This window comes from Hemitrygon akajei, chromosome 9 (genome assembly GCF_048418815.1).
Source record: "Hemitrygon akajei chromosome 9, sHemAka1.3, whole genome shotgun sequence".
NCBI lineage: Eukaryota > Metazoa > Chordata > Chondrichthyes > Myliobatiformes > Dasyatidae > Hemitrygon > Hemitrygon akajei.
The window spans coordinates 167,705,018-167,730,929 of record NC_133132.1 but is presented as its reverse complement, the minus strand read 5'-3'; the positions used below and the strand labels follow the sequence as shown (position 1 = coordinate 167,730,929).

At 38.0% G+C, this 25,912-nt stretch overlaps 2 protein-coding genes across 4 annotated transcripts in view; one reads left to right on the top strand and one right to left on the bottom strand.

Moving 5' to 3' along the window:
- The window catches only part of esco2 (establishment of sister chromatid cohesion N-acetyltransferase 2), a 40,619-nt gene extending 40,163 nt beyond the window's left edge, over positions 1-456 (top strand). For all 3 annotated transcript variants that reach the window (XM_073057459.1, XM_073057456.1, XM_073057457.1), the window contains one exon: positions 136-456. In XM_073057459.1, the coding sequence (XP_072913560.1) occupies positions 136-268 (133 nt within the window). In that variant the 3' untranslated portion in view covers positions 269-456. The remainder of the gene's footprint in view (positions 1-135) is intronic.
- Positions 408-24,525, bottom strand: pbk (PDZ binding kinase). The gene is made up of 8 exons (XM_073057460.1): positions 24,403-24,525; positions 24,205-24,306; positions 21,815-21,914; positions 18,238-18,380; positions 17,359-17,528; positions 12,608-12,737; positions 8,077-8,238; positions 408-1,540 (listed from the first exon to the last, which is right to left on the bottom strand). The coding sequence occupies exons 2-8, from the start codon at positions 24,263-24,265 to the stop codon at positions 1,341-1,343; spliced, it is 966 nt and encodes a 321-aa protein (XP_072913561.1). The 5' UTR covers positions 24,266-24,306; positions 24,403-24,525; the 3' UTR covers positions 408-1,340.
- Between the last annotated feature and the right edge of the window lie 1,387 nt (positions 24,526-25,912).

The window sequence follows — 25,912 nt, the reverse complement described above, 5'->3', positions numbered from 1 at the left end:
TTATTAATCTCTGGTGAGGAAAACTGGTCCTTCCTCTTCCCCCTCTCTGAAACATCCCCAGAGAATACATATTTTCTAATCATTTGCAATATTTATAATTTTAACTAGCACTTAACCTACTTGAATCTTTTTCAGAAACACTTTCATATATGGAACATACCTGAGTAAGAATGAAATTGCCTTCTCTGACCCAACATCATCTGGCAAGCTCTTTGCAACCAAATATAGTCAAACTCCAAACTTTCTTGTTTATAACTTATTAGCATGAATAATTGTTTATTTTGGTAATCATTTGAACTATTAGGCTAAGATCTTGCAACAGAATAACCATTAAAATCTCAATGTGTGTTCAGTACTAGAAATGTCTTGTAATTCCATTGCAGTTAACAGTCATGAGATAATCCATATGGATTTGTAAAAATTTTAATTGATAAATAAAAGTATGAACATGAGTTATTCAAATGTCTGAATTTGATCTACATAGAATTATAGTTCAAGTACACATAAGTATTTAAACATTTATACTTGACTACATCTTTTGATCTTCAGCTATTTAATCCAGTTCGTCTAAGAAACACGCAAGCTCTAAATTAACTTATGTCCTATTATACCTTAAGTGCCTTTTTATTTTAAGATTTTCTAAAGAAAAATTACCCTTATGGAAAACGGCAGTAAATTAGGATAAGTTTTGTTCCATTCCAGAACATACACCATGCATTTTTTCTGCAAGTCAAATATTTTATAAACTTGTAACATATTGCCTTTTGAAGTTTACTGAACTAAAATTGATGTTTGTATATGCATTATTGGGAACAGGTGAGTGACTGGAAGCAGTTAATAATTTGGATGAGAATGTTAGTAAATTTATGGATGACACTAAAATAAAGGTACAGTGAGCAATTTAGAAAGTTATCTAAGATTATAACAAATCTTGATCAACTGGGCGAGTACAACCAAGGAATAGCAGATGGAGTTTAATGCACTTCAGCAAGGTTTTTGCAACATCAGAACTCCATTTTCTATCTTGAGAAAATATTTCTGCAAACATTTAAACAATGTAATGAGTTTTGCATCACTGACATTCTGCTCTAGAGTGGGAGATTAGCTGCTCTGTAGCATTATTTTCTTTAGTGGGGCAGATTGAAATCTAAAGAAAATTATAGTAAATTCTGCACAAGTATAAATGCGTAATTAAGATATATTATTACAGTAACAAACAAGATAGTGTTTTAAAATAATGTGCACAAGTCTATTATACCAAACAATAAAACAGTATTAAAGAGTGCAAATGAGAATAAGGTTAGATTTCAAAGCTGGAGAATGAGAAAACCTCAAATAAATCATTCCTTTTTTGATGCCTCTAATTCTTCTACTATCTGTGCAGCAGAGGGACGTTTTTGAGGATCTTCATTCGTGCAGACCAGGAACAGTTCAATAACTTCCTTGTATGAATTATCTAGTTCCTCCATGTTGAGTGCAGGTCGTGTTCCCAAAGCTGCATAATAAGCATCTTCATCGAAGCTATCCTCATTAAAAGAATCTACAGCAGAGGAAAACCAAATTGTCATTTCAAAAACTATGAGCGCATTATGAACATGAGAGCCAATAAATGACGCAAAATAATGTTTCTTTAAATTGTTAGATATGGAGGTTTTGACCAAAGGAAAAATGGCTAGAGTCGTTTAGCACTTTAGTTTAAGGGTGTTTATTAGGTGCATCAAAAAGCAACCTTACAAAAATTAATGAAAAGAAAACTGCCACTATTTACTAGATATTTACCAGACATCACAATAGCTTCGTACTATTTTTGTCCAGTGTGAATTTTTAACAGCTACCTTCTTTAATTACCCAGAAAGTTAACTTAAGACTACACGTGAATCAGAATTTGATTCACCACAATGTAATTACAATCAGATTACAAAATAAACAAGTATCTACCTTAAATACAGTATACAAACATACATGTCCCTGTTACTAAAGAAATGGAAGTGTGCGCACGCATGTGTGGAGTGCATTTACTGAGCACTCTGTCACACAGATACTACCTGACCTGAGAATGCTTAGCATGTTTATTATTGAACAACTGTCCAGGACAATCCCACAATGAAAGCTAAGTAAACCAGGTAGCCATAGGCATAATTATCTCTCAAATACAGCTATTATACTCTTGCATGAACACCAAGGTTAACATTACCTACTAAGGTATTAAATACTTACAGAAATTGCTATTTATTATTTCATAGGTGACTAGGAAGAAACTTGATTTTTTTTCCCTCCACTACATTATACGAACTACCCATGGAGGAGGAAAAATAAACAGGCTGTGATGTTTATCTACTATTCAGGAAAATGCAGAAAATTTACAGACCAAGTCACAATGCAGATCACTTCGCAGAAGAGGAAATAAACACTTGCAGAGATGCAGATTCAACAAAGTGCTCCTGAACTGTCAATATTACAATCAGGGTAACAAGATCAACATTGAGAAGTGGAAAATATAGAACCTTAGCATGAAGAGATGAACTTTTCCCAGATAGACAGCATCCATGATTTCTTCCTCAATTTTTCATAAAGTAAAAGCATGAGATGAAGCAGATAATTTGGGGGAAAATGAATGAATAGAAAAACAGTTCAAATTCTCAGCAATTGAATGGTGTTTGAAGTGCAGGTGGAAGTATCTAAAATGAGACTAAATTTCAGGACTGCAAGTGCGAAGGTATGGTTATAACAAAGCAAACATTTCAAGCAATGTTCCCAAAGATGATGTGAAAGATTTCAATCAATAGCAGAACTCAACAAGAATGCAGAGTTTAGATCAGTACACAATATTAAATACGACCATAAGATACAGCAGCAGAACTACACTATTTGGCCCATCGAGTCTGCTCCTCCATTTCATCATGACTGATCCATTTTCCATCTCGGCCCCAACCTCCTGCCTCCCCCCCATATCCCTTCATGTTCTGACTAATCAAGAATTATCAGTCTCTGCTTTAAATATACCCAATGACTTGGCCTGTTGCACCAAATTCCAGATTCCCCACCCTCTGGCTAAAGTCCCCCTCATCTCCATTCTAAAAGGGCATCCTTCTATTCTGAAGTTGTGTTCTGTAGTCTTATGACTCTCCCACCATAGGAAACATCCTCTTCATACACTGCATCAAGGCGTTTCAACATTAGATAGGTTTCAATGAGATCACCCCTCATTCTGAATTCCAGTGAGTTAGAGACCCAGAGCAATCAAACACTCCTCATATCAGTATCAGTACTTGGAGCTATGATGTTGTGGCCATTACAGAGACTTGGATGGCTCAGGGGCAGGAGTGGTTACTTAAGAGTGCTAGGCTACAGATGTTTCCAAAAGGAAGGCAAAAGACGTGCGGTGTGGCACTGCTGATCAGAGATAGTGTCACGGCTGCAGAAGGAGGAAGTCATGGAGGAATTTGTGGATGGAAGTTAGAAACAGGAAGGGGTCAATAACTACTGGGTGTTTTTATAGACCACCCAATAGTAACAGGGATATCGAGGAGCAGATAGGGAGACAGATTCTGGAATGGTGCAATAATAATAGGGTTGTCGTGGTGGAATATTTTAATTTCCCAAATATCGATTGACCCAAGAAATATCACTCACCCAAGAGTGAGGGTGGAGTTTGTTAGGTGTGTTCAGGAAGGTTTCCAGACACAATATGTAGATAAGCCTACAAGAGGAGAGGCTGTTCTTGATCTGGTATTGGGAAATTAACCTGGTCAGGTGTCAGGTCTCTCAGTGTCAGAGCAGTTTGGAGATAGTGGTTGCAATTCTATCTCCTTTACCATAGCATTGGAGAGGGATAGGAACAGACAAGTTAGGAAAGCGTTTAATTGGGGTAAGGAGAAATATGAGGTAATCAGGCAGGAACTTAGAAGGATAAATTGGGAACAGATGTTCTTGGAAATGCATGGCAGAAATGTGGCAAATGCTCAGGGGCTATTTGTGTGGACTTCTGCATAGGTACGTTCCAATGAGACGGAAAGGATGGTAGGGTACAGGAACCATGGTGTACAAAGGCTGTTGAAAATCTAGTCAAGAAGAAAAGCTTACAAAAGGTTCAAAAAAACTAGGTAATGATAGAGATCTAGAAGATTATAAGGCTAGCAGGAAGGAGCTAAAGGATGAAATTAGGAGAGCCAGAAGGGGCCATGAGAAGGCCTTGGCAGGCAGGATTAAGGCATTTTACAAGTATGCAAAGAGCAAGAGGATAAGACGTGAGAGAACAGGACCAATCAAGTGTGACAGTGGAAAAGTGTATGGAACTGGAGGGGATAGCAGAGATTCTTAATGAATACTTTGCTTCAGTATTCACTACAGAAATGGATCTTGGAGATTGTAGGGATGACTTACAGCAGACTGAAAAGCTTGAGCACAGACATTATGGAAGAGGATATGCTGGACCTTTTGGAAAGCATCCAATTGGACAAGTCACCGGGACTGGACGAGATATACCCCAGGCTAAAGTGGTAGGCAAGGGAGGAGATTGCTGAGCCTCTGGCAATGATCTTCGCATCATCAATAAGGACAGGAGAGGTTCCGGAGGATTGGAGGGTTGCGGATGTTGTTCCCTTATTCAAGAATGAGAGTAGAGATAGCCCAGGAAATTATAGACCATTGAGTCTTACTTCAGTGGTTGGTAAGTTGGAAAAGATCCTGAGAGACAGGATTTATGAACATTTGGAGAGGCATATTGTGATTAGGAACAGTCAGCATGGCTTTATCAAAAGCAGGTTGTGCCTTACGAGCCTGATTGAATTTTTTTGAAGATGTGACTAAACACATTGATGAAGGTAGAACAGTAGATGTAGCAAGGCATTGATAAAGTACCCCATGCTAGACTTATTGAGAAAGTAAGGAGGCATGGGATCCAAGGGACATTGCTTTGTGGATCCAGAACTGGCTTGCCCACAGAAAGCAAAGAGTGGTTGTAGATGCATGAAGGCTGTGAACAATGGTGTGCCTCGGATCTATTCTGGGACCCCTTCTCTTTGTGATATTTATAAATGGTTTGGATGAGGAAGTGAAGGGATGGGTTAGTAAATTTGCTAATGACACAAAGGCTGGGGGGTGTTGTGGATAGTGTGGAGGGCTGTCAGAGGTTACAGAAAGACATTGATAGGATGCAAAACTGGTCTGAGAAGTGGCAGATGGAGTTCAACCCAGATATGGCATATGGTGCATTAGCCTTATTCAACTGTAGGATTGAGTTTAGGAGCCGAGAGGTAATGTTACAGCTATATAGGACCCTGGTCAGACCCCACTTGGAATACTGTGTTCAATTCTGGTCGCCTCGCTACATGAAGGATGTGGAAAGCATAGAAAGGGTGCAGAGTAGACTTACAAGGATGTTGCCTGGATTGGAGAGCATGCCTTAAGAGAATAGGTTGAGTGAACTCAGCCTTTTCTCCTTGGAGTGACGGAGGATGAGAGGTAACCTGATAGAGATGTACAAGATGATGTGAGGCATTGATCGTGTGGATAGTCAGTGGCTTTTCCCAGGGCTGAAATGGCTAGCACGAGTGGGCACAGTTTTAAGGTGCTTGGAAGTAGGTGCAGAGGAGATGTTAAGGGTAAGTTTTCTTTGAAAAACGCAGAGAGTGGTGAGTGCGTAGAATGAGCTGCCAGTGACGGTGGTGGAGGCGGATATGATAGGGTCTTTTAAGAGACTCCTGGATAGCTACCTATCGAAGTACACAACATCAACTGATTCTCCTTTGTCTATGCTGCTTGTTGTTTCAACAGATATATCAAGCCAGATTTTCCCTTGATGAAATCATGCCTATTAGGGCCTATTTTATCATGTGCCTCCAAGTACCCTGAGACCTCATCCAACATCTTCCCAACCATGCCAGAATCAATTGATTATGGAGGCATCAGTAATGATCTTTCAAAACTTTTCAAGAATCTCTTCAAGCACCTCTTTCAGAACTCTGGGATGTACACCATCTGGTCCAGGTGACTTAACTACCTTCGGACCTTTCAGTTTCCCAAGAACCCGCTCCCTAGTGATGGCGGTTATAACTAGTGTTTTGCTTTGTACATTAGGTACATTACTTTCCAAAGCTATTTAATTTCACAGTACAATTTCTATTTTGATACTTGCATTGCTTAAATGCAAGTTATTCTAATATTTAATTATGATTACCATTGCTGCAGATTGAGAATTAGTTAAAACTGTTGCTACACAGAGTACAGGAAGGTTTTTTGATAAAGAACTTCAAAACAACAAATTCAAATAAACCAAATGAACACCAATAAAATCTCCATTATTCGTCATCATTAAAATGAGAAACACACCATTATACATGATTAAAAATGGGAAATAACCTTTTAAGTTTACAAAATGCTGAAATTAACTTTTAACGAGCAAACTATTTTCAGTAATGAATTAATTCCCAACAGTTAAAATACTTTACTGAAGTATTTTTCTTAACAGATGACATAGTGAAATTATGTATCTGCAATTCATATCTAAAAATGCAGATCTTGTACACAATAAGGGCTGAGCAGAGTGGTGTGGATTTATGAAGAGAAAATCATGCTTGCCAAATCTTTTAGAGCTGCTTGAGGATGTAACTATTGGAGGACAAGAAGAAACATGTGGGTGGGGTGTATTTGTATTTCTAGAAGGCTTTTGATAAGGTCCTGCACGGCAGCACAGGTGGTAATGCATTGAAATCAATTAATAGACAAAGCAAAGAACAGAAATCAATACATACATCTCAGATTAGCTGGCTATGATGGTGGGGTAATCCATATTAGCTGTTTAGTCTCCAGCTATTCACAATCTATAGCAAAAATTGCATCGAAAATAGTTACAAGTTCCCCAACAATACTGTTGCAGTAACAATAGAGGCTTGGATGGAACAGATATAAACTAAGTGAGCGGATGAGAACATTGCAGATGGAAAATAAAGTGGGAAAATGAGAGTCTACTTTGATATGCACAACAGAAAAGCAGTACCGGTACTTGTTTAATGATGAAATTAAGCACAATTGATTGTTTAAAGGGACACAAGTAACTAAAGGCCAAAAAATAATTGTGAAGAAACATGACACATTAGCCTTTGAGAGTTTGATTACAGGAGTAATGTAAGCTTTTGCAATTGTACAGTGCACTTTAGTGTCTGTTTATGATTCTGATTGTGTCATCAAAAAGTAGATACATTTGTCATTGAAAGAGTGCTGTGAAGATTCATTGGACTGGTTCCAGGAATGTTGGATTGGCTAAATGAAGAGAAATGCAAATTATTTTCTTGAACATTTAGGGGCCGATCTCATTGAAACTTGCAAAATTAATGGATTTTAGAAGGTAGATGCAAGAAGGATATTTTCCCTGACTGAAGAGTCCACAACTAAGGGCTAGGTTTGAGAATGGAAGTTAATCATTTAAGATAGAGGCGAGAAATTTTCACCTCATGGGTGAAAAAATCCGTGGAAATCTGCCTTGCAGAGCCGTGGAGGCTTGTTCATGGTGTTCTTTCAAAGCTGATTGATAGATTGTTCGGCAGTATTGAATTAATATATCTGGGGATAGTACTAGAAAAAAAAACTTGAGGAAGATGGGTCATGATCTTCATAAATAATGTAGCAAGCTCAAAATGTATATATGGCCTATACCTGCTCCTATCTCTCAGCTCTTAATTGAAGGAATTGCCTTTGGCTCTATTGAAACATGTAGCACAATTTTTAAAAAAAGCAATAAAGATCATTAAGATGCTGATTAATTGAAGGTGGAATCCTCATCTGGAAGACACTATTATTTCAATGCTGTGATTAATATCTACTATTTCCAGTCAGGTAAAGTATTCTGTATGCTTTATTTCTTCAGTATTGGAACTTTGATTGGAGTAGAATATGAATCTATAATTTCCAATTCAGAGGCATTAGCAAATGAGCCAAGATGACTACATTAAACTATTGATATAGAAAATTTAATTCCCAAAAAAAAGGAAACAAGACCTTGTCACTAATTGACAATCAATTCATTGGAAAGAACGAATCATCCCACCTAGTTAAAAGAATGCACAATTGAAAGCTTACCTTCAGAAAAATTTATATGAGGCATAGAAAGTGTCATCATTTCCCACAGGGTGAGGCCATAGGCAAAGATATCCGATTTGTCTGTAATTGGATCACTTTCTTCCAGAGCCTCTCTTGGCTTCCATGGCTCAGTGCCAATGTATGTCGCAGTTGGATCACTCACTAAAAAAATAAATTGAGAATGCAATGATCAAACTTGAAAGAGTGAGCATTGAAATTACAAGTACAAAGCTAGTAATCCAAAGTACCTTTTTTTTTTAAAAAAAGCGTACTGTCATGTTTACAAAGATATAGATCAGCCAGCATCAGGAAAGAATGTTACTGCAGATTTTCTAATACCCATGCCATACTGTTCGTTCTGATGCAGGAAGCCTGACTCCTTGTAATTCAATGGCCCAGTGTAGCATAGGGGTTGGGTACTCACAGTTCAGTCTGGATAACAAATAAACTACACCAAACACAGGCTGTCAAAACAGTTAGTGCAATTAGGGGCATTAGGGGGGTTGTGGACAACTTTGGATAAAATTTGGGATTTGAAATAAGATTTATGATTAATATGCAAGGCTGCTTTCATTTATAAAGCTAAATATGTACATTGCAATGAAATCAAATGAATGAATTTAAATAACCAACATATAGCTACCTTGCTACCTAGTCTCTCTCATGAGGCAAGCAACATCTTTCTATGTAGTTCAAGACTTCTACACACAAATGGGCTGATCTCACATCATTCATTTTCCTATATGTAAGCAGATACCTTCTGAGGAGTCATAAAATTGTGGATTGTTTGGGAACTTCTGCTCTAATCAAGAATAACTGAATTTATTCAACTTACAATTTTTAAACTTTAATTTTGTACTAAGTATTGCAAAGGAAGTTTTCTCTCTGTACAGTCATCTCAATTTTAAAATACAGGAATCATGGAATTTACTCATTTTCTTTTGGGAACTACAATCATTTGAAAACCCATTTTGTGCCCCCTCTGCTGAAAAATGGTGCAGCTCAGGGAAACAGCCAGAAGAACTAACACTTTTCAGTTCCACCAACCCCAGTTCAATTTTATACAGACTCTCCATGACCAACTGAATTCCCGGTTCCTCCATATTCTAAAAAAATGTACAAACTGATAGTTAATTGGCCACTGTCAAAAAGAAAGCCTGTTATATTACTAATATGATCCTCAGAAATCATCCATTAGTAAATTTTTGATTCACTAATTAAAATTTGTAAAGCAGCCAATAGAATAAAATAAATAAATGATAAAGATGCAAATTATTGACTTTCAAAGTCTGATGATTTCAACAGCAAATTAAGAAACTATTGTTAAATTACTGTTGTTCTGAAGGAATCTGAATAGGAACTAGCTATTAACACACTGGCATTTTTATCGTCACCTACTGTAAACTTCCATTTATCTATTATTTATGAACTCAGCAATTCTCATGCAATCAGAGAAGATTGCAATATCCTTTGGAATCAGTGGTAACACAAGAACATATTTCTTTTGAAACAAATCTGAATTAGGAACACTACTGATGACTAACACTTACAAATGGTGTTGCCCTTAGCGTTTTACTTTTTTAAAAATAAGAATTTTTTAATAAGGTCATATACTGTATTTCTGCTGTCCCCCCACCAAAAAAAAAAAATTGACAGTATTAACCATGAAACCCTCAGGACTTTTCCATAGGAAAATTACAATCTTTTATTCTGCTATTTAGTTCATACCTTGGTCTTTATTGCTGTCCACTAAGGAAATACTGACAGCTTCACAGTTCAGTGGCAATTTAAAAATCTAACTGATGCATCTTTGCACTAAACCTTGTAACTATGATACATTCAAATTGGTTTTATTGAAAACAAGCACAAGAAAGTTTGCTGATGCTGGAAATCCACAGCAATGCGCACAAAATGCTGGACAAACTCAGCAGGTCAGGCAGCATCTATGGAAATGAATAAGCAGTCGATGTTTTAGGCTGAGACCCTTCTCCAGGGGGGAGATGCCTGAATAAAAAGGTGGTAAAAGAAAAGTGGCTAGCCAGAAGGTGATAGGTGAAGCCAGGTGGGTGGGAAAGGTAAAGGGCTGGACAAGAAAGAATCTGATAGGAGAGGAGAAAGGGGAGGAGGTAAGTAATAGGAAGCGAGAAGTGGTGAAAGGTCAGAATGGGGAATAGAGGAACCTACAGCGGTTTCATAAGGTATCATTATACTGAGAATAAAATAAATGCAAGTACAATCACTAATGTAAAATTAAGCATTTCAAATTTAAGAATGTGTTTGCTAATATAGAACAATACCTAAAGCTTGAACTGTTTGGTTTTAACAACCAAAAATTGGAAAATTGTTTTTTTATATCTCACTTTAGCCGAAAGTATGCGCAGGCAATAATTTTGACCATACATGTACATCACATCTTAGGTAATGGTTAAGTTTTTGGGACAAATGTCACAAACTTTCAAAGGTTAGTCTGATCACTAGCTGTTTTACATGGGAAGGCCAAGTGGCACTCAACAGTTGGCTTGTACTTAACATCAGCAAGAGCTGAAGACCTAACCTGTACGCAACACATTGATGCAGCTACAAAGAAGGCAAGAGAGTGGCTATATCTCATTAGGAGTTGGAGGAGATTTGGTTTATCAGCTAAAACACTCAAACTTCTGCAAGTGTGCTGTGGAGAGCATTCTTACTGGCTATATCACCATCTGATATGGGAGCGGGGGGGTGGGGCTACTGAACAAGATTGAAACAAGTTGAAGAAATTTGTAAAATTAGTCAGCTCCATCATAGGTAGCAGCCTCCATAGTATCCAAAACATCTTCAAGGAGTGGTGCCTTAGAAAGGCGGCACCCATCATTAAGGATCCCCTACTACTCACGCCCTCTTTGCATTGTTACTGTTGGGAAGGAGGTACAGAAGTCTGAATTCAGTAACAGTAATAGCGATTCAGTAACAGCTTCTTCCCCTCTGTCACCTGTTTTCTAAATGGACATTGAACTCATGAACATTACCTCACCTATTTTTTTATTTCTTGTATTTTGCATTACTTATTTTAACTTGACTATTTAATAGATATATATTTAATGTAACTCATTTTTTCTATATTTATCATATAGTTCATTGTACTGCTGCCATAAAGTTAACAAATTTCATGACAAATGCCGATGATATTAAATCTGATTTTATCTAGCTCAAAAGGATCTTCTTTGCCACAGATTCTACCTCTTCAGAACAGTCCCTACAAATCTAGCACCAGCGTACTGAATGCAATGAGTGGGGCAATATTTGGTGATACTCTTGGCAGTGTCAGTATCCTACTCTGAAGTCACAACTGCTAAAATAGCACAGCATCTGCAAGCTAAAAAATGTTATTATTACATATATAATAATTACATACAATTTTCTCAGTTTTAAATGTCAAATGACATCTATAAATTTGCTGATGATAAAACTATTGTTGGCAGAATTTCAGATGGTCACAAAAGGGCATACAGGAGAGAGATTTATCAGCTGGTTGAGTAGTGTTGCAGCAACAACCTTGCACTCAACTTCAGTAAGACCAAAGAACTGATAGTGGACTTCAGAAAGGGCAATACGAGGGAACATACACCAGTCCTCAGAGGGATCAGAATTTCAAGTTCCTGGGTGTTAACATCCCTGAGGATATATCCTGGACCCAAAAAGATTGATGCAGTGACAAAGGCAGCAGCACGACAGCAGCCACATTTCATTAGGAGTTGAGGAGATTTGCTATGTCACCAGAAACACGTGCATATTTCTACAGATGAACTACAGAGAGCATTCTAACTGCCTGCATCTCCGCCTGGTATGGGGGGTGGGGGGGGAGGAGAGGAGCTACTGCTACAGAGAGTTGTAAAACCCCTTCGCCCAGGTCATGCCTTGTTCTCATTGCTACCATCAGGAAGAAGGTACAGAAAGGTGCACAATCTCAACGATTCAGGAACAGTTTCTAATCCTCTTCCATCTGATTTTTGAATGAACACTACCTCACTACCTTTTTATTTCTATTTTTGTACGACTTAATTTAACAATTTAATATATGTATACATACATACATACACACACACACATACATATACAGGAACTTACTGCAATTCATGTTTTTATCCTGTTATGTATTGCTGCTGTAAAGACAACAAATTTCGTGACATATATACTGATGATATTAAACCTGATTCTGATCTACATTTCCAGTTTACTCTGTAGATTTATATGCACTAATTATATAAATATTAAATATCTCAGGAGTACTTTTCGTAAGAAATGACACTGGCACAAAGAATGAATTACGAAATTTTAATGTTAACATGACTTTGAATTTGCAGGTATTATAATTACTGATTGACCAGTTTTGACTAATTGTTTAAAATAACGAAATGACAATATTTTGAGACGTCTAAAACCAAAGAAATGTTTCCAAGTGAAATCAAAAAGAGAAACCGAAAAATTCCAACCCCGTAAAGATTCCACATTCCTAATGAAACAAATCTACAAGTATACCATTGTCACATACCTTGCATGTTCTCGTCCAAATCAAGTGAAACACCTACATCACAGATCTTAATCGTCTCAAAGTTTCCTTTAATGACTATATTGGAAGATTTGATATCTCCATGCAATAATTTCTTCTCATTGTGTAGGTACTAAAAATTTTAAAAATCAAATTATTAAATGTGTGAGTGTTACAATTCTATATAGAAAACAATTTACATATTGGTCTTTGAATCCAGTCTTTCTACATGTTATTGGGTGAATTAAAAACTGGTTAAAAAAAAGCACATTTTATTCAGTTTCATTTCCATCCCACATGTAGGCAGCTCTAAATGCAAAATGTTTGAAGTAAAAATGCTATTGTAATTTGTTTTAAGTCAAAAATGAGTAAGCATGAACATTTCCTAATCTTGATGTCAGGATAAAAGTCCATATTTGCCACTTGAACTATAACAAGTTGTTCAAATCAGCAAAGATAGAAGATCACATTTTGAGGAATGCCAGATGCTTGTAAATGAAGAAAAGCAAATTATGGCAAAACAAAAATACACCTATTGGCCATTTGTTATGATTGCAAAACAAAATCTATCTATTAAATCAATCTGGAATTAACAGGAACCATGACATTACCAAAAATCAAAATTCTGATAATCCAGCACCATCAGGACTTCAGTTGTGTTGAATCTGCAAATTTTATGGATTACCTGATTTTATTTCTATTACTCTCATACAATTCTATTTCTTTTTTTTTTAAAAACTATGTTAGACGATAGTATAATAATTGAGTGCTTAGACTTTAAAGAACACAATGAGATTCAGCTTTCAAGTTTCAGCTCATCAAACAAGCTCACCTTCAGTTCTGTCCTTAGACTCAGCCCAAATACACTTCACACCCCAGATCTGGCTCCAGACTGACCCATAATCCTGACCATGGCATGTCTTGCAAAGATGCAAGTCCATAGATAACAGGACCTAGTCTCCTAATAGGTGAACCAAATATCAAGCCATCAGAATTTCTGAAATTTAGGAAACTGGATTTTTATCTCAGGTTACAGAATGTGCTACTACTGGTGGCAAGGCATGTCATGTCATGGTTGAGGAGGATGGGAGAGTAAAGGCAACTGATCCCATACAATAGCAATCTCATATTGGACTGGCAACAACTAGGGAAGAGGATCAAATTTTCCTCTTGTAGATTCACATCGCAGAGATGAATTAGGAGATCAAAATGTTGACATATAATCAATATCAGAAATAACATTATACAGTGGATTCCAGTTAATTGGGACACATTGAGACCAGAATATTTTGGTCCAAGTAAGTGGCTGTCCCAATTAGCTGAATTTTCATGAAAATTGTTAGAAAGATATATAAACAACAAACTACCATTTAACTGAGTAACAAATTATGCATTTAAATAAATATAGAACAAATTAGAACAGCCTCAATGCTACTTAATGTTGTCGCTGTTGTTGAATGCTGTTGAGTCATGGCGACCCTATGGATAGCATAGTTGTCCATAGGCTTTCGTGACAAGATACAGAAGTAGATGGCCAGGCCTTTCTTCCGCACAGATACTGCTGCTGCCCAGGTTGGGACCCCGCCGGATTCGAACTCAAAACCATCCGCCTCAAAATCCAGTGGTGATGCCACTAAAACACCAGCCAGCCCAATCAGTGCTGCTACAATACCATAAAACTGTGTATTAGTTCCTAATAGTTATTCATCCAGTGTACACTGTCGTATAGGGTTTCCATGGGGGGGGGGGGGGGGCAGAACCTCTGATGAAGGGGCTTGTCGTGTCCATTGGGAGGAGTTCACTCACCTTTGGTCCCCACTGGACACTCAGTTTTCACCTCTGGCTCCAAGTAGCCGTATGCATGCAATAGCAGCCAGACCCCAGTACACCACTTCGACTGGTGGGCTAAACCAGGTGAGGGCAGCGACAGTCTCATAGCCCGGTGACACTGGGACATGTCTGTCCTACCATGTGAAGTCAGCTCTGGCAGACTGGGCGGATGAGACCAACAGTAGATTCAATAGCCAAGAAGGTAGTTTTGCAGTGCGTCATGGAGAGCAAAGGGCATGATAAGGGCACAGAAGTAGTCATGGTTACCCACTTCAACCAAAGAAGACCCCAGTTTGTGATGACTACTTGCACTATTGAACCCAGACTTCCAAGGTCGAGAGAGTGGAACTATCCCAGTGCAACACCTTTTTCACTTTAAAAACTCTCCCACACAGGTTTCACTGTCCTTCTTGGTTACAGCAGATAACCAACAGACTGTTGTGTTCCTTTGACTGTAAATGTAAATGAGCTCAGACACCTAGTGTAGAAATGGACTGCCTTCATACAGTACATTTGACGATTGCATTTTCCAAATCTTCATTTTTATTGTGACAGTCAAAGATGACTGTTGATGCTGCACCTTCAAACTCTTCGTAGTTCCAAACTACTTGAAATAATAAAATTATTTTGTTTTCACTCCTGCTACTTCTGGCACCTCCAAGACTGAATGCTTGAATCTGCAGTAAGCAAAACGATTCTAAATTGTCTTGCTGATTATTTCTTGCTAACTATGAGTGACAAAAATCACTGCTTTTTGAATACAAACAAGTGATGCTATTTAAAAACTGTTTGCTCTAAGCATGATGTAGTGCCTAACGGCCACACAAGTTCACATGAATGATCCTGTTTGTCAAGTCTCCTGTTCCCAGTGGCATACTATCTCAAATTAACTAAGAGAATACAAGCCTTCTTTTCCCTTTTATTCTTTAAGAGTTGACCCACATAAATGGCTGCACCGATTAACCAAAGGACCAATTAACAAGAATCCACTGTATTACCATTGCACTATGAAGTATTTGTGAATAAAGCATTACAATAAGTCCAAATTTTATAAAATCTCATTCTGCTTCTTCGATCCATGTGACTCATTTATTAGTAACGTGCCTCCCCTATCAATTAAGTTGAAAACTTGCATCTCATGTTTATTATCAGTGCATAGCCACAATTTACTCAACTTGCTTATTAACACATTAATAACTCAAGCACACTGGCCTTTGAACACAGAGTTATTGTCACAAATCATTAATCAGACCATCTATTGAAGGTAATAGATGGTGTAAAAGGTCTTAAAATTTAGAATATCTTCACTGTGGAAGATACTAACAGGTGTCAGGGATCATCAAGTGTGTGAAGTTACCATAACTAGAGAGAAGGATCTTGGGAAGTTGAAAAGTCTGAAGGTAGACATGTCAACTGGACCAGATGGTGTACACCCCAGGGTTCTGAAAGAGGAGGCTGAAGTGATTGTGGAGGCATTAGTAATGATCTTTCAAGAATCACTAGGTTCTGGAATGGTTCCAGAAGATTGGAAAATTGCAAATGTCACTCCACCCTTCAACAAGGGAGAAAGGCAGAAGAAAAGAAACCAGTTAGTCTGATCTCAGTGGTTGGGAAGATGTTGGAGTCGATTATTAAGGACAAGGTCTTTGGATAAAATAGGCCATAGTCAGCATGATTTCAAGGGGATTCCTTGAAGAAGGAGCAAGCAAGATAGACAAACGAGAATCTGTTGACTTTGTGTACTTGGATTTTCAAGCCTTCAACAAGGTACCACACGAGGCTGCAAGCCCATGGTAGTACAGGAAGGATTCTAGCAAGGATAAAGCAGTGGCTGATTGGCAGGAAGCAAAGAGGGGGAATAAAGGGATCCTCTTCTAACTGGCTTCCATGACTGGTGGTGTTCCACAGGGGTCTGTGTTGGGACTGATTCTGTTTACGCTATGTGTCAATGATTTGGATGATGGAATTGATGGTTTTGTTGCAGTTTGTAGTTGGTATGAAAATAGATGGAGGAGCAGGTAGCTTTGAGGAAGCAGAGTGGTTAGAGAAGGACTTAGACAGATTAGGTGGATAGACAAAGAAATGAATGGTTGACCATTTCCTAAGTGGAGAAAAAATACAAAAAACAGGTGCAAGGGGACTTGGGAGTCTTTTTGCAGGATTTCCTAAAGGTTAAATTGCAGATTAAGACTGTGGTGAGGAAGGCAAATGTAATGTTAGCACATTGGACTAGAATATAAAGACAAGGATGCAATATTGAAATTTTATAGGGCACTGTTGGTAGTATTGTGAACAGGTTTGGGCCACTTATCATGTGCCTGTTTGATGGCTCTGGGCTGTATTCACTCAAATTCAGAAGAATGAGGGTTCACCTCATTGAAACCTATCAAATGGAGAAAAGGTCTTTATAGAATGGATGTGGAGGGGATGTTTCCTGACACCAGAGGACAGAGCTTCAGAACAGAGGGGCATCCTTTTAAAATAGAGATGAGGAGAATTTCATTAGCCAGAGAGTGGTGAATCTATGGAATTCTTTGCCACAGGCAACTGTGGAGGCCAAGACTTTATGTATATTTAAGACAGTTTCTTGATTGGTCAGGACATGATGGGATATGGGGAGAAGGCAGATCGGAGCTGAGAGGAAAATTGGATCAGCCAAGATGAAATGGTGGAGCAGACTCAATGGGCTGAATGGCCTAATTCTGCTCCTATATCTTATGGTCTTAATGCCTCATAATGCCTGATGATGACTGCAGATTGGATAAGAACTCCCAAAGGGAATTGGATAAATATTTTCCCTGGAAAAGAATTGGAGAGTGGAGATGGGCTGACTGACTTCCTGTACCTCATCACTTTGATTCTTACCACAGTAAGATTTCGATTCAAATAATTAACCCAGCCCCATAGCTACTATAACACTGTACCTTCAATCCATAGGCCACATGCAAGGCCACTTTGAAGATGGTAGAGGCAGGAAAAGGCCCTTTGCCACTTTCACTCCTTTCTTCTATCAGATCATTCAAAGACTTCTCTCCTCCATACTCCATAGCCAGACATGGTGTTCCATCATTTGCTTCAGTAAAAGCTCGATATCCTGCAAACAAAATTTGAGTGAAAGTATAAATCTAGAAAACCTGAATACATAGCAATTCCTATAATTTTAAGAAAAGTCAGTCTGAAACTAAAGAATTACCTTAACTTGGTAAATAATAGCATAAGTAAATGGCAACATTGTGAGCACATTTATTAAACAATAACTAATATCAAAGGACACCTAAAGATACCTTACAGATGTAGTCCCTGTAACTTACACAAACACAGCACTATCAATATCCTGCAGACAAATAACAAGTTAAGCTATTGTATTGGCAAAATTTTGGCAAGAAAACTGAAGCATTATTTAGTTTTGTCTGTGGAATTTAACTCTTTTATATACTCTTAACTCAGCTGACTAGTTTACCTGCTCATGTCCCATCCAAAAGGCCAAAAAACACATTATATTTTGTATTCCTAGAGGGTAATTTTTTTTTTAGATTTAGAGATACAGTGTGGATTAGGCCATTCTGGCCCTTCAAGTCACACTGCCCAGCAAACCCTGACAACCCTAATTTAACCCTAACCCAGTCACAGGTCAATTTACAATGTCCGATGAACCACCCGTTATGTCTTGCTACCAGAGGCATTTCATTTTCCTATTTTACAAGTTAATTTTGATATGATGCCAATGGGTGGTGAAAAAGTGTTCAGCGTTTTTTGTTTGGTCAGGTATATTCTATACTTCCATGATATACATATAAACCTACCGACAATATTAGGATGCTCAAGATGTTTCAGGCGCTTGGCTTCATCCTGAAGTCTCTTCAGGTAAATACTTTGCTGCTTCACATTACACTTGGTATTAATCTTTTTCACAGCCCATGGAGAATTTGATGCACCTGTGGAGGATCTAAGTACAAAACACTTGATGAAAACTACATCTCAACACCACAACTTTATATTCCATCTTCAATAATATTGAAAATATCCAAGCTCGTGTAATTTTCATAGTGTTAGAAATCTCATGTATTTTCATAGACACCAAATTTATGAAAATTCTAAAGGGCAGCTTACTGTTATCACTAAACTCAAGCCTTGGGAATTCTTACATATATTAAAAATGATGGGGGAGAATTAATTAATTTTGTTTAAGCAGTATTGAAATTAATGAAATTGATAGTACTTACAGGCTGAATTTTATGTAACGTGGCCAAATGTTGTCATGAAATTAATAAAAGCTTAGTTATGTTTATACACTGGAAAAGCATCTAATAGACATTAAAAATCACCAAGGGTGTAAGCAGCAAAGACAAAGAGAAATTATTCCCATTTGTGGAAGAGTCAAGAATCAATATGAAGGTATTTAGATAAGAGGAAAAAAAAGTGGAAACAGCTGAATTGTTCTTACATTAAAATACAAAATAAAATACTGGAAATACTCAGCTGGTCAGGCAGCATCAGTGCAACGAGAAGCAGCTAATGCACCAAAGATCCTTCACAAGAATAGAGTTGTGCAAATTGAACAGGTCACTTATGCTGTAAACCTTCTGAATTAAGAGCCTGAATAGATCTGAAAATCAGTCAAGGACATCAAGAAACTTGGGACTCCCATACAATCATTTTGTTGTAAAATGTATCTCAGAACCAGAAGTGATTGCGAAGGCAAGATACAAGTCTCAGGTAACTGGAAACAAGCTGAATTAACTTAAATATTGTTGTTTTCTTAGATTTTATTTTTAGATAACTTAAGTTTTGAACATTTCTGATTTTCTCTAACAGCTGACTTAATCGAAAATGCTCTGTGGAATTTAAAACCTTCCAGTAGAATGCCCCATCCATAAATGCTTTAGCAGCCGGTTAAGCCACACCTCCAGAAATATGGACTGTCAAAACTGTTAGACTTTGCCTTCACTGATCAGGTTGATGGTTAGGATCCAGTGCAAGCTGAGCACAAACACAACATGAGAGGAACAATGATTGCAGGCAATTTGCCACTTACAAAAAAATTCTGGACTAGGATTTCATTACCAGCTATTAAAGTAATAAAAACCTAAATATTAAATTTAGAACACATGATCCACAAGTAGGATGGCAATGGATAAATTACATTCTTTGAGGAATGAGATCCATGATCAATAATGTTGACAAATATAAAATTCACAGAGCATAGTAAGCTTTTGGATAGTTACCAACAGAAGGTGAATGAACAACATTGTAACCTAGACAAACGCTGGGTCATGTTTTAACTAAACTGGTAATCAAATTGAAAGAATGAAATAGGATTACTATTACTGATTATTCACCAGAAGTATTAACAATGGTACATGGATAGTATTGTAATATTTCTTTAGGAGATTTACAACAAGACTAAAATAGTTTTAGTAGTTTTAAATCTGATGTACTCATTGATATGTACTATCCAACTACAACAGTACTAACAAATGAAACATATTTCAGGGTCCTAACACAATAGATCCAAAAAAAGTTGTAGAATTAGGCAATAGCACACATTCCTGGATGGGCAAATTTGCATGGACAGAATCAACTATGATAAAAGTGCAAGCAATTTATCTTATCTGTGACAAAGTTATCCTTTCAGTTGTTATTCAAAGACAATTTCCTATTATGAAGCATTTTCAATGAAATACTAACAAACATATTGATACGCTCTACTGCAAATGCATTGAGAAGTGCATCATGGATTCCCTTGGCACAATTTGAACACATAATAGACGTTAAGATGTATTAGAGAATTGGATTTGTAAGTATAAAGTTGAATGCAGAAGCACACTGAAGTAGAAGCTTTTAAGATTTCTTATACAGTATTTGATCAGTTAAACCCTGAAATCAGTCATAGTCTGAGTACTACAGCTTAACCCTGTGGCCTATTTAGTCGACATGTTGAACTGTTTTTCTACATAGTCTCATTGGCTTGAGTCCTTGCCAACCATCAAATATTCAGTTATATTAATCCTACTCCAACCTATTTTATTCTTTCCAGATTACCATCAACTCCCCCCAGATTTTACCATTCACCTATGTATTTACAAAGACTAATTAAACTTATTAAGCTCTGCATTTTTGGGAAAGGGGAGAACTGGAGCACCCCAAGAAAGCCAGGAAAGCATGCAAATTCCAAACACCACTTAAGAATAGGACTGAACGTGAGTCACTGGAGCTATGAAGCAGCAGCTCCTAACTGTTGCGGCCCTTTAATTAGGTATGAAAATGAAAGAATCTCACTGAAATTAGTTGTTTGGGATGCTGTATGCTCCCTCTACTGGCCTACTTCTGCTCCGATATCTTATGGTCTACTGTTTGGGAATGGCCTTTTGTGCATTCCCATCATAAGCACTGTGTACATGCATTCCATTTGCTGCTACTCTGCACTGGAGTGATCTTTGTGAGCATCAAACTGCATCAGGCAAATTTCCAAAAATAACTTAATCTTATACAATAAACTAAATACAACCTGATCAGCTAGATCATTCCATTCCATTCTCCTGCAATGCCAACTAACCTGTTTCCAAATAAAGTACAAATTAAAACCAAATTTCCACAAGTGTTTACTAATCTGTGATTTATTATCCCTTTCTAAACCATAACCTCTTTTTAAGCATCACCCAAGTTATTTTAATTAGAAAAACTGACCAACATTTATGTTTGCTCAAATCCTTATCAGAATCATATTCAATAGATTATATACAGTTTGTTATTTTTTATTGTATAGACTGGAATTCTGACTGATTTTATTTATGTACTGGCAGCAACCCACAATGACTGGTAGTGAGAAACATCAAGAACTGTCATCTTCCTCAAAGACATTCCAGCAAAGTAATGATATATTTCCACTAATAATCAATATTTATTGAAAATCATACACGTACAATTCAATTAGGAAAAGACTCAACGTGTCATCTTATTTACCTCAAGACAATGATTAAAGTGAAAATTGTAACAAAGGTTAGCTATTTACAGTAATAACCTGAATAAATAACGAGCAGTTGGAGAGCACAGACAAGGAAGTCTCATGTAAAACTAGGATAAAGATGTCATAAAATCCTTCACACCTTTATTCTGTTGGAGATTATCCCATGATTGGCTGACTCTGTTAGATATGAGTCAGCTAGAGTGATGGAATGGTGATTCTGCTCCTACGTCTTATGGCCTTAATTTCTGCAAAAATAAACTGAACACAATAGCAAGGAGAACATTTATAAAGCAGCCCCCATTTAGAAGAAAAATTAGATTTGAATCCTGTGTTATTTCTTTTAAATCTGTGACATTCAAGGGTTTTCATTGTTTACTTCCCCAAACTACCTTTCAACTTTTTCATTTACTGACCTTTTCATAAGATACACATTAACTCCAGTACCGTAGCCCAGCTTCTTCATGAAGGGTGAAGCAGGAATGACCAGAGAAGCGCGATTCTCATTACTAGATTCTGTAAATAGACCAAAGTTAAACAAAATAGCACATTTCTTTCAGGAATATGACATTATACTCAACTGTCAGCTTAAATTCTCATAAGTAACTGCAGAAACCAATATAGCATTAATTATTACAGTGCATCATGTGGAGTTTGCATGGATGCAGTAAATGGTAGTCCAATGGTGGAACAAACTGACAAAGTTGGCCTTCCTTCTGCAAATCCCATGCTTCTGCATTTCATAGTTCAAGCAGAGATCCAGGACTAAAGTAAATTTCAGTAATTGAATGAGATTAGCAAAACTTAACTATTTTGTCAACATTACTGATTTTATAACTAATTGTATGATTTCAATCTATGAATTAGAGGTGGATGGTCTAAAGCTGATGCATTTCAGAAGTCCTAATTATGCGATCACTGACACCAGGCAGATAAAACCCCGACAAGTATTGATAATGGCTGGGGTCATCCGTCCTGTAAAGGCACTGTCCAGAAGAAAGCAATGGAAAACCACTTATGTAGAAAGATTTGCCAAGTACAATCATGGTCAAGGATAAGACCATGATTGCCCACGTCATATGACACAGCAACTACTGATGGCAATGAAAAGGCAACTGTTCAAGTTGTACCCTTGTTACAAATGCCTCCTTTTATGAATGATAGAAATTAATTTCACCTCTCTCTCCACGTTTAGTGATTTTTAAAAAAAATCAATTTTGTGTTTTCGAACATTATGATGTGTTATCATTTCAGAGGGCCCATCCTGGGCCCAGCACGCACGTGCAATTATGAAGAAAGCGCAGCATTAACAGCTTGTAAAGTTTCTGTATGACATCCAAGACTGACAAACTTCTATAGATACATGGTGGAGAGTGTAATGACAGGCTGCATCACAGCCTGGTATGGAAACACCAATGCCCTTAAGCAGAAAGTCCTACAAAATGTAGTGAATATGCTAAGTCCATCACAGACAAAGACCTCCCCACCATTGAGCACATCTATAAGGAGCACTGTCACAGGAAAGAAGCATTTATTATCAGACACCCACACCACCTAGGTCATGCTCTCTTCTCAAAGGTATATGAGCCTCAGATCTCACACCACCAGGTTCAAAAGTTATTACCCCTCAATCATGATGCTCTTAAACCAGAGGGGATAATTTCACTCAACTTCACTTGCTCCAGTACTGAAATGTTCCCACAATCTATGGACTCACTTTCAAGGAATTTTCATCTCATGTTCTTGATATTTATTGCTTGTTTATTATTATTTCTTCCCTCCCCCACCTTTATTTGCACAGTTTGCTGTCCTTTGCACACTGGTTTTCTGCCCTGTTTGGTGGTGCGGTCTTTCATTGATTCTATTAAAGTTGTTGGCTATGCCCACAAGACAATGAATCTCAGTTGTATATGGTAACGTATATGTACTCCAATAATAAATTTACATTGAGATTGTTTAATGTCATTTCTTGTTTACAAGTGTAAGAATGAAATAATTGTTACTCTGGATCTGATACAGCACAAAAAAACCCACAAAGGATAAACACAATAATAATAAACAAAAACACAATAGAAATACTTAAGACAGCTTACATAGATTGACTATATGTCCATAAAGTGACACAAAGCTGTATATAAGGTAACCAACAGGAAATAATAAAGTAGGGTGGAGATGTTAATCAGCCATACTGTTTTGGGAAAGTAACTGCTTTTGAGTCTGGTGGTCCTGGTGTGGATACAACGTAACCTCCTCCCTGAGTGGAACAAACAGTCCATGAGCAGGGTGGGTGGGAAACTTCATGTCACTGGCCCTTTTCCAGCACCTTTGTGTATTATTGTCCTTGACAGTAGGTAGTCTGGTGCTGGCGATGCGTTAGTCAGCTATGACTACTGGTCGTAGAGTTTTCCTGTCTGCCATAGTACAGTTTGTTTTTGTACCAGTGACGCAGCTTGTTAGGATAACTGTGGAGTTATGGTTATCATAACCAGCAAGTTTTGTGCAATTTCCCAAACATGAACTAATGAGCATCTTTAAAATGGAATCCACTCATACCTCAGGACAGCCTTCTTGAAAGCCATGATTTACCAACTGATAATTCCAGATGAAAACTGGAATTATCAGCAGTAATTGTCTATCTACCAGATTTATTCACTGTAGTGTTAAAGAACAACTTCCTGCATTTTCTGATCAAAATTTCAGTTGGAGCGCAAAGATAACTCACTTAAACGCAGAGGAAAACACTGACTTATATTATACTGCCCCCTTGTCTAATTAAAAACCTATCCAATAAACTGCTAATCCATACCTGCCTGGGACTTCTTACGTTCCTGCTGGCAAGGAGATTTGAAAAGGTTATCTTTATCCATTCTTGCGATTCCAAACTGGAAGTGCCTCCACCAGACAGACTCTGATAGGAAAGACAGCAGCAACAGCTTAGAAAAGTTACACGTAAGGTTTTTGACGATGGCGACCCCCCACCCTCAGCCGGTCGGCGATCGCTCACCGTCGCTTTCGAGCGCGCAGCCACCGCTCACAGTTTGAAAGCCCCGGTGCACCACGGGAACGAGCCGGCGGCGGGCGGGTGCGCATGCGCATTCTCCTGCTGCTCGGGTCACGGGCGGACCGCGCGTGCGCGTTCTCTTTGCCCGATCCGATCTCCTGCACCGTGGCGGGCGGTCTGCGGGGAGAGAGGGGACGTTTAACACCGTGCGCAAAGTTTACACTTTGATCGGCCCATTTTCCAGCGGTGGGAACTCGCAATATCTCTCTGTCGAAAGGCTGGGCATCAAGTTGGCGCCTAAATTACCGCACCCCGTTCTACTCGGCCCGGCATTTGTTGATCATTCAGAATGAAGACCAATGCCAGTCAGGAATCTCAACAATATAGATAGATAGATAGATACTTTATTCATCCCCATGGGGAAATTCAACTTTTTTTTTCCAATGTCCCATACACTTGTTGTAGCAAAACTAATTACATACAATACTTAACTCAGTAAAAAATATGATATGCATCTAAATCACTATCTCAAAAAGCATTAATAATAGCTTTTAAAAAGTTCTTAAGTCCTGGTGGTAGGATTGTAAAGCCTAATGGCATTGGGGAGTATTGACCTCTTCATCCTGTCTGAGGAGCATTGTATCGATAGTAACCTGTCGCTGAAACTGCTTCTCTGTTTCTGGATGGTGCTATGTAGAGGATGTTCAGAGTTATCCATAATTGACCGTAGCCTACTCAGCGCCCTTCACTCAGCTACCGATGTTAAACTCTCCAGTACTTTACCCACGACAGAGCCCGCCTTCCTTACCAGCTTATTAAGACGTGAGGCGTCCCTCTTCTTAATGCTTCCTCCCCAACACGCCACCACAAAGAAGAGGGCGCTCTCCACAACTGACCTATAGAACATCTTCAGCATCTCACTACAGACAATATGCGATTATCTGAATTTAATCTCATGTGCGATCTGATGAAAAACCTCATACGTAGACAAAAGTGAATCTGCAGATGCTGGAAATCTTGAGCAACACAAAGTGCTGGATGGAGGCGGGTTCCCAGCGTTTATAGAGGGGAATTGTCTAGATTCATCAGCAATCCTGAATTCTTCCAGCAGTTTGTGTCTGTTGGATCCCTTCTTCTGATTTGTATTTTGTTCTTTATAATTTCCTCCTGTTCATTGAAGATAATGTCAAGACTACAGAAGCATATAATGTCAGTAGGCAGCTACACTGAATATGGAAGTATGTGAAGTTATGAGAGGTAGAGTTTTTATTTCGCTGGATGGAATGACTAATAGCTTTGAGGTGAGGGGGAGGAAATTTAAAGTTCAAAGTAAATTTATTATCAAACATGATGGGGGGGCTAGGCAGATGCTACACCTTTACTGGAAAATCTAGATGCTGGAAATCCAAAGCAACACACACAAAATGCTGGAGGAACTCAGCAGGTCAGGCAGCATCAATGGTAAAGAGTAAACAGTTGACATTTCGGGCAGAGACCCTCCATCAAGACTGGC

Coding starts and splice junctions, on each gene's coding strand:
- pbk (XM_073057460.1), bottom strand. CDS start 24,265: ATGGATAAAGATAACCTTTTCAAATCTCCTTGCCAGCAGGAACGTAAG. Junction 18,381..21,814: donor AATGTGTATCTTATGAAAAG/GTCAGTAAATGA, acceptor TTTTGTACTTAG/ATCCTCCACAGGTGCATCAA. Junction 1,541..8,076: donor TCATATAAATTTTTCTGAAG/GTAAGCTTTCAA, acceptor CCTCTGCTGTAG/ATTCTTTTAATGAGGATAGC.